Source organism: Thunnus albacares, chromosome 11 (assembly GCF_914725855.1).
Source record: "Thunnus albacares chromosome 11, fThuAlb1.1, whole genome shotgun sequence".
Classification (NCBI taxonomy): domain Eukaryota; kingdom Metazoa; phylum Chordata; class Actinopteri; order Scombriformes; family Scombridae; genus Thunnus; species Thunnus albacares.
The window spans coordinates 4897345-4906205 of NC_058116.1; the positions used below are offsets into that span (position 1 = coordinate 4897345).

The 8861-nt window shown below is 42.1% G+C and overlaps 1 protein-coding gene across 2 annotated transcripts in view; it reads left to right on the forward strand.

The window, feature by feature from the left end:
* Nucleotides 1-8861, forward strand: part of zmym2 (zinc finger, MYM-type 2) — a 35234-nt gene extending 26373 nt beyond the window's left edge. For both annotated transcript variants that reach the window (XM_044365243.1, XM_044365245.1), the window contains exons 19-25: nucleotides 1503-1627; nucleotides 1726-1906; nucleotides 2057-2208; nucleotides 3428-3542; nucleotides 4600-4842; nucleotides 5774-5918; nucleotides 6516-8861. In XM_044365243.1, the coding sequence (XP_044221178.1) occupies nucleotides 1503-1627; nucleotides 1726-1906; nucleotides 2057-2208; nucleotides 3428-3542; nucleotides 4600-4842; nucleotides 5774-5918; nucleotides 6516-6738 (1184 nt within the window). In that variant the 3' untranslated portion in view covers nucleotides 6739-8861. The remainder of the gene's footprint in view (nucleotides 1-1502; nucleotides 1628-1725; nucleotides 1907-2056; nucleotides 2209-3427; nucleotides 3543-4599; nucleotides 4843-5773; nucleotides 5919-6515) is intronic.

Here is an 8861-nt window from a genome sequence, read left to right on the forward strand (position 1 = left end):
AGTTTGTCCAGTACTTGAATATGTGATCTTATGTACTTGAACTGTTCATGTCTCAAACTGAGCTGTGTCGTTGCCGTACTGGGATTGGTCCACGTGTGGCAACGCAGGCGACTACAGAGAGAGCCACATCTTTAAAACCCTCACTATGTCCGGCTCTCATTACTGTTGTAGCTCCAGTTTATTGTAAAAGTCTCTGTGGTTTTGATTTTTATTCCACTCCTGCCTGACTGTATGAAGCCAGAAGATCAAGTGTTATAATGACGGGTTGAAAAGTTGAAGATTATACTCAGTGTCATTGAATACCTAAAATATTTAACATTGTGGTAAATAAACTGGATTAGTACCACTATTAAGAGCATTCTTTTACCATGCAGTATTATAAGATATGGTGTTGGAGTCTGGTATGGTAACTTGACAGTACAGTTGAAATCACAGATCGCTCATCTGGTACAAACAGCTATGAGAATGATGGGGGTTAAAAAACACTCATCCCTCCAAATAATTTATGAGCAGTTTATTATCAGACAGGCACAGAAAACAGTGTCTGATCCAACTCACATTCTCCACCCAGAGTTCCAGCTCTTATCTTCTGGTAGAAGATTCAGGGCTCCCAAGAGCAGGCTGAACTGTTATAAACATTAATTCCTGCATATGTCCATTGAGCTTCTCAACACTTACATGTAATGTAGATGTTGGCCATGAAGGTTGTGCAATATGTCGCCATTGTCAGTAGGTGTGTATGTGTATATGTGTATGTGCAAACTGTGTATGGAAGCCATGTGCTGTTAAGATGTTGACGTTTTTTTCTTTTAATATGCAATATGTATGATTTTATCTTCAGTGGAACTGCAGGACAGAGTTCAGAGCAAATTTCCTTAAGGAGACATAAAGTATATCTTATCTTTAAAGGAGAGGAAATTAAATCTAGCACCTACTGCAATCTGCTGACTACTGACTTGATATTTGCCAGTGAGATTTTTTTAAAAAGGACTCTCCAGATGGGTTTTTAAAGTAGGACATCTCCCATGTCAGCTGGGAGTCACCAGAAGTTGACTGGAGGAACTTGGACAGTTTGTATTCCACCAGCCAGTAAGTCAGGTGATTTGACTGGTGATCTCCATCACAGTGTAACGCTGTGTCACTGTCCTTGAGGCACTGAACTCTTAAATAAAGAGTTACTGATCTCTGACATGCTGATCCATTGAAGAAACAAACACAGAGGCTTTGTTCAGATAGACAACAGTGCTGCGTGGAAAAAAAAACGCAGCCCCTCTTTCATTTATATAGCAAGGTTTGGCATACTTAAATTTTTTATGTTTTCTGTCTGAATGCCCACTGATTCATTGATGGTGATCCCTAAAAAAAAAAGACTGCACCTAACAGAAACACTTAATTCTAAAGTTGAGTTTACTGATAGTTTCCCATCTGACTGGGTTGCCATTTTATACGTGTCATCACGTCCCAAAGGAGGAAACAACTCAACAGATTGTCTCCTGTCTCAGCCTCAGAACCTGTTCCAGTCCTGGAGGGAATGGACGAGGACATGGGCTTCTCTCTACCTCCAGTCCTGGCAGAGGAGAAGGAGGACCCGGATGAGTCAGCACCTCGACCCCAGCCCAGGAGACAAGTACGCACACACAAACACACACAAACATGTGACAGTTAGGATCTTTGTATTGGCCGACTGATGATTACTTCATAGTAATTGCTTTGTTGGTGTTGCAGGGGAACAAGAGGTTGGCGGTTGAGGAGGCCTCGTCCTCTTCTTCTCATCCAGCAAACAGACGCTCAGAGGGACGTTCACTGCCTCTCAAAGCTCGCTATGGCGTCAATGCCTGGAAGCGCTGGGCGTTGTCTCCTTCTGACCAATCAGATGACACCAAAGTAAAAGATGGCTCCAAACCTGGTAAGCTTAACCCACCCATTTACTTTCTGTCCTGGCAAAGTGGTTACAGTGCGAGTCCAGGTGCATTGTTAGGCTGAAAAATGAAAGGTAGATTGTCATTGGAAAACATGTAGCATGTGTTTGCCAACAGCATTCTGTGTCTGTTCCCAGCTCCTGCAGCCTGGTCTAAAAGTAACCTGTTGTCGCTGAGTTCAGAGGAGTTGAACGTGGCTTTGTCCCGGTTTGTCAGGGAAGTCTGCAGGCCGAGTGGGGAGCGCTACTCTCCAGACAGCATCCTCTACCTCTGTCTGGGGATCCAGCAGGTTGGTACCAACACCAGAACCTCTCTAGCAAGCCACTACACCATGTATACCAGTCACCAAAAAGTAATGTTGAACATAGACACTTATTTAAAGTGACCCATATGTCAGTACATACAATTTATATGATATATTATTTTCTGATGTTTGATGAAATGAGCTCTTTTGACATGAAAGGGTTGTGACCTGTGCAGTCATGTGGCTGATGAAAGACAATGGGTCCTCCTCATGGCCTACTGGTTCAAGGCATCCCTGGTTTGAGTCTGTTGGGGACCTTTGTTGTTGCTAGTCACCCCTCCTCTTTCTCTCTCACCACGCATTTCCTGTCATCTCTCCACTTTCACTATTAAATAAAGGCAAAAATGCCCCCAAAAACCTTCACAAAATTTCAAAAAAACAAATACAAGGCATCTCAGGTAAATGCTATAATGTTAGCAGCAATGTTTTCACAATACCAATTTTGTTGACCTCCCTCAAATTACTAGTATAAGTATCATGGTTTAATTGACTAAAATAGCAAGAATTTCCTAAAATAACAAAAAAGTAATGATGAAATTTTATATTGTAATACTGTTATTGAAACATAGTGAAAATGAGAAAATTAGCCTTGCTAACGTTCCCTTTTATTCTATTAAAATTCCATCTGTAGTCATTTTGGAGGTAGGAACCAAAGTTGCAGTGAGTGCTTCCAGTAGGACAGACATTACTGGTGCACAGTCTTCCCTCCTGTTCTCACATGTGAGCAGAAGCAGCAGCAGCATGGCAGCAGAGTGGAGCGCAGGATTGTCCAAAGTCCTCTGGAGTTTGGTTTTTCTGACAGAAAAATGTAAGGCAAACTCTTCTCTGTTTTACAAAATAACAAGATTTTAAAGATTTAACGGGTTTGTTAAAGTTTAATTCAAGTAATTCATCCTGGCTTCTCTGGGCCTGCTGTTACTTGCTGCTGCTCTTCCCTCCCTTTTTAAACATTTCTTTTCAAGAAGATAATTTTTGTGTTTTTTCTGAGGAGGGGACTTTTAGCAACAAGCCAGAAAATATTTTTCTTGTTCTAGATGTGTCTGAATGTAAAGATTTGTGTGTCCAGTGATTATAATTCTTTGCTGTTCACATCCTGAAAAACAGTGATGATCATTTAAATATGAGGACACTTTTGACCTCTGTGAGTAAGCATGGATCACAGTTTATATTTATTTATAAAATGTACGTTTTTGTGTGTTTAAAGCATCTTCACGCCAAAGGCCGCAAGGATGACCTGTTCAGCGACCCATGCTACCAGCAATTTGGGGAGGAGCTCAACAAGGTCCTGAAGGACTGGCAGCCCAGCGTGCTCCCTGATGGTGAGTACAGACCAAATAACAATAATAGATTCATACAATAGACTTTATTTTTGATTTTTCTTTTTTGTAGAGTTTGTGTACAACAACTCTGCAAAATGCACACAATAAATAACCAAAAACAGGCTGAAAAAATAAAATGCACTGAAGAAGTGGCACAGTGTTAGGGAGCAGTACTGTGCACAGTGCTGTTAAATAGTCTGTAGTGTTGGTCTGTATGAGCAGTGTCCAATGATTATAACTCTTCTGCTGTTCACATACTGAAATATTGTGATTGTACTTAATATCATATGAGGACACTGCATCAACGTAACAAGCAAAAACAAATCTTAGTTGTCTTCCTGTTTTGATTCAAAAGGTGAGAGCCACATTTCGAAATGAGTGAGATTAGTTATCTTAAAGATCCCCTCCAGACATGTACTAAGACACATAAAAATACTCTGCTTGGACCAATAATGTGTGTCTGATAAGGTTTTTCCACAAAAAAGTAGAATTACCATTTTAAAATCCTAAAAATGGCATCTACTTCTCCCTCATTAAATCTCCCCAAATCTATAAATATGTAAATATATTTCATTTCAGAAGTTTATCTGCTGGACACACGATGTCTCCTGCTTTAAAGTCCATTCTCAGTGTTTGAGCACTGGAGACTTCATGTTTCCACATCACACTGGTTTAAGTTGAATATTGGACCAGAATTGGCTTCCAAACTAGTTGTGATGTCACAAACTCATGATCGTAGTCCCGCCCCTTAAATTTAAATTTGAAAATAGATTTTCAATGAGCTCAGAGAAACTTTCAGCAGATGGATGTGAAAACAGCCTTCTAGTGTCGAACTCTGCACATAAGTCAATCTGTACAGTGAAGCTCAAACATCCAACTGTAGGAACAAGAGGAAAAACATTTTTGAGTGGAGGAGGACTTTAAGTAACTAATTGAAACATATAGCCACAAGTCTTAGATAAGACTAAATGGTGTCATGGCAGATGGATCGAGCTATAGTGAGTAGTGAAAGTTTATTTTCCCAGAATGTATTTAAAGTGTGTTGTGCTCTCTTCAGGCTCACTGTGGGGTCGAGTGGAGGAGCAGAGTCTGTGGAGCAGCCGGCAGCTCGGGGAGCAGAGTGCTGCTGCTCTGCTGCGCTCGCTGGTCTACCTGAACACAAAGTACTTCGGCCTACGCACTGTGGAGCAGCACCTCCGCCTCTCCTTTGCCAATGTCTACGGCCCTGACACCGTCCATCCTGTCACCAAGGAGACCACAGTCTGCATCCGCGTGCCTTCCATCTCTCAGGATCACCATGGTGAGGCCAGCCACATGTGCATGTTAGGATATTTCACACAGGTTTAGTAGCACAAACTGTAAAACAACAACATGGTTCATGGCCAACACAGCCGGCAATCTTGACTCGTCTAGCTGCCTGGGCTTCATGAGACTTACTGCCACCCCTAAGTCCTGCCCCATAAGCACTGGGCCCATCCAACCTGCTGCTCTATGCTTTCCTTTCATAAAATTATTGTTGTTACTGCTATTTTTCCAGAATCCTGTTTGTGAAGCCAAACTGTGGCACCCCCTTGCCTCAGACAAAGGTTCAAACACCATTAAGACATATATAACCAGGGAGCAGCGTCACATATTTATTATTCAAAAAATATATAATTTTTGTTGGGTTAAAAACAGCTCTAAGCACAAGGAAACAGATTGGTTGACATTCAGCTGTACATTAACAGTCACACACACACAATTTAACAACATCAAATAGCTTAAGTTTGGCAAACAAACACACCAACCCAGTGCAAGGGGAGCTCACAATAGCGGCTCACTAGCTGTGAACAAAACTAAACATAATTAACCCCATATAACTGTTCCTCACAACACAAACAAACAAAATATATATATATATATTCAAAACCCACCAGATATACAGCAGATCCCTGGTCTGCTGTATAGCTGGTCAGATCCCCAACTACCCTTGTACACCCATGCTCAAGAAGCTCTACAAACACACATATAAACATGCAACATTAGTTGTACAGCATACAAGATACACAATGAACCCCCCCACCCCAAATGTAAGCATACAGGTACACAACTCTGCTCAGCATGCTGCTCCTATTGCCTATTTTTACTGCAGCTTTCGCCATAATGTTATGTTAAATGTATTGTCATGTTAGAGGTTTGAGTCTTGCTCACAGTCTTAAAAATGTTTTTTTTTTTTTTTTTTTGTCTTTTAGTGCAAAAAGAGTCTAAGAAGAGGAAGCGTCAGTTGGAGGATGGCGACCAGGACTATGAGCCAGATGACGACTCGGGAAACTCAATTCTACATTGTCCTGTCAAGAAGCATGAATGCCATCTATATGAGCTCTACAGATCAAAGTGGTGGGTTCAATAACTTCACTGGCTCAACATCACATCTATGACCAACAGTCCAAAACCAAAAGATATTCAATTTACTTTTCAAACATAAAATAGTGTAGATCTGCACATTTGAAGATTTACTTGAACTAAAGAATGTTGTGTTGCATGCTTGCTTGATAAATGATATTGATGGTTTTATAGAATTCCTCCTGTCAGAGTCCTGTGATTATAACTCATTGCTGTTCACATCCTGAACCTCAGTGTTGAATATTTAACTATGAGGACTTGCTGAATAACAATCTCAGGAGGAAACAAAAGTTAGAACAATACATTTACACTCTCTCTCTCCCACCTCCCCCTTTCTCATTCCTCCCCCCCCCCTCCTTTGATCATTGTTCTTCTTCCTCTTTTCCCTTTTGTTTGCATCCTGTTATTTATTCTCACCTATCCCCCCCCTTTGCCCCAATTTTTGTCTTTGTTCGGTCCTCATGCTCTGAATTTCCTCTTCTTCTTCTCTTTCCTTCTCTCTCTGCCTTCCTTCCGTGCTCCATCTGTGTCTCTCTTCACTCGTCACTTTTCCCCTGTTTTTCTTCCTCCTCCCTCCCTCCCTCCCTCCAGCCCAGCGTTGTTGCGGGAGCGTCTGGACGTCTTCTATGTTCAACCAGATCCGGCCTGCAGTCCAGATGGCTCGCTATGGTTCAGCTCCACGCCGCTGGAGCGACGCATCCTGGAGAGCCTCCTCACCAGAGTCCTCCTGGTTAGGGACATTTACACAGACAAAGAACACCTGGAGGAAGATGAGGAGGAAGAGGGCGGGGGTGAACGAGCTGGGGGAGAGTAACAGTTGCTTTGGACTTATGTTAGAGTCAAAGGAGGAGGATAGCGAGTAGTGTTTGTGCTCTTCCCCTGTCCTCTCGTCTGGTCCTCCTTCCCCTCCCTGCTGACTTGCTGTGTCCTCCTGGTGAGGGTCGTCCGCAACAGAAAACCTGAGAAGGTAGAGAATGATGAAGGTGGTGTTGGAGAGCAGCCTCAACTTGTACTTCTGCTGATAGATTCACAAAGAGGAGGAGGAGGTTATGAAGCTAGAGAACATGTTTGATTTTCCCTCCAGTCATAAACCAGAAGAGGCACAGATGTGAAGAATAAGTTGGGATAATCGGAGGACAAGGAGTAAGGGATGAAGTAAGGGATAAAGGAGGTGGAGCTATAATTTATGGTCATATGATAGCTACATCAGGTAAAATACCAAATGTATTGACCGTTATCATCATAATATTTGGAAAGATAGGATGTGCTCTTGTAGTGAGGGTGTAGTGTGTTTTTTAGCGCACAAACAGTAAGTAGCTTGAAAATATTTAAACTTTTAACCACACAGACTCGTGCTTTAAGAGAGGTTATCAGCAGCCACCAGTGGAGGCTATAAGGAGGTCCAAAGCAGACATGCAGGCAAAGTAACAGTCATGGAGTTACTTCCTCTTCCTCCACCTCACTCTCAGCTTCATGTCCTCCTCGCCACCGCTCGGGGGTCAGGACAAAAACAAACAAAAACAGATTTTCACAAGGAGAAACAGCAAGTAAGGGAGAAGGCAGAGAGGAGTGTCTGGGCAAAACCAGAGAAGAGGAGAAGCAGGTAGTGTGAGGCTGATGTTGCGTTCTACAGAGTTGGAAGTTGAAATTCCCAGCTGGTAGGTCGAAATTCCATCTTTGCAGTCGGTAGACATGTCATCAATAGGTTTCTTTGGACCACATCAACAACTCTTCACATTTTAGCTGCTAATCATGTTGATATTTGGCAGAATAGCAACTGTAAGTGCTCCTCTACATCTCAAATTTATATTTTAAAAGATGATTAAACACTAAATGTTCTACAGCATCTGTTGCATATCTGAACACATTCAACAGTGACGTAATATTGCACTTTTGTCCAATGCCACATCACTCTGTGGGGTTTGAAAATGTTTACCTTTTTAGATGGAAGCAAAGGTGAGATGTGTTTGTCTTTAAAGAGTGAATTAATACCTGGATCAGTAAAATGTGTTTCACTGATCTCTGGTTGAAAATTAAATGGTTTTGTTAATGTAAGATTTAAAGGATTTGCACACTCACACAACTCATTTCTGGAATAATTAGACCTCTGTTCAGATTGAAGTTGGGAACAGTTCCACTGGGAATTACATAAATTCACTAAACTCGATGCACAAAGAAGAATGAAATGGTACAATCGTCCCCCTGCAGCAGGGGAGTCAAGTGCCACGAAGCCCTTAACAACATATGAAATCAGGTACAAGTGTTTGTGTGTAGGGCCTTTTTAATGTCATGAACTCAGTTAATTGGGCTTGAGCGTATTTTGATAATTGCTCTGACAGATGCAGCATGGACCTCTAGTGTGAGAAATTTTTCCACATAGGATAATTCCCATTGCCTTTTTGCTGCAGGAATATGGAATTTCCGACTTTCCAACACGTGTGGAACACAGCATCAGATCTCCTCTTATTAGTCAGGGTGTCCCACTGTATCACACATTAACCTTCTCCATTAACTGGGCTGCTTTCATTCCTTCCCATCATCACGTTGCCTCTTCTGCTACTGCTCTTCCTCTGTCAGTACTGCTCTCAGGCGAAACCTTTGCACCACAGAGGACTTCAGCTCATACAGGCAGGAGTCAAGACTGATCCCAGGACAGTTAAAGCGACTGAGAGGACAAAGTCTGAACCTCGTTCTGGTGCAGGGGAAAGGCAACCTACCGACATGCTGCGTTTCTTTTATAGGACATTAGGGGAACCTTCCTTTATGTGATGTAGCATTATATGAGTACTAAGCCCAGATTGGGTTGCTTTGAAGTGTAAATATCTCTGAAACAAGGCGGTTATTGGAGTCAACACAGAGGGACACTGTAGTTTAGGGTGGAAGAAACACCCGCCTCCCAAGAAACCCCCCCCCCCCCCTTTTTTTTTTCTTTTTTTT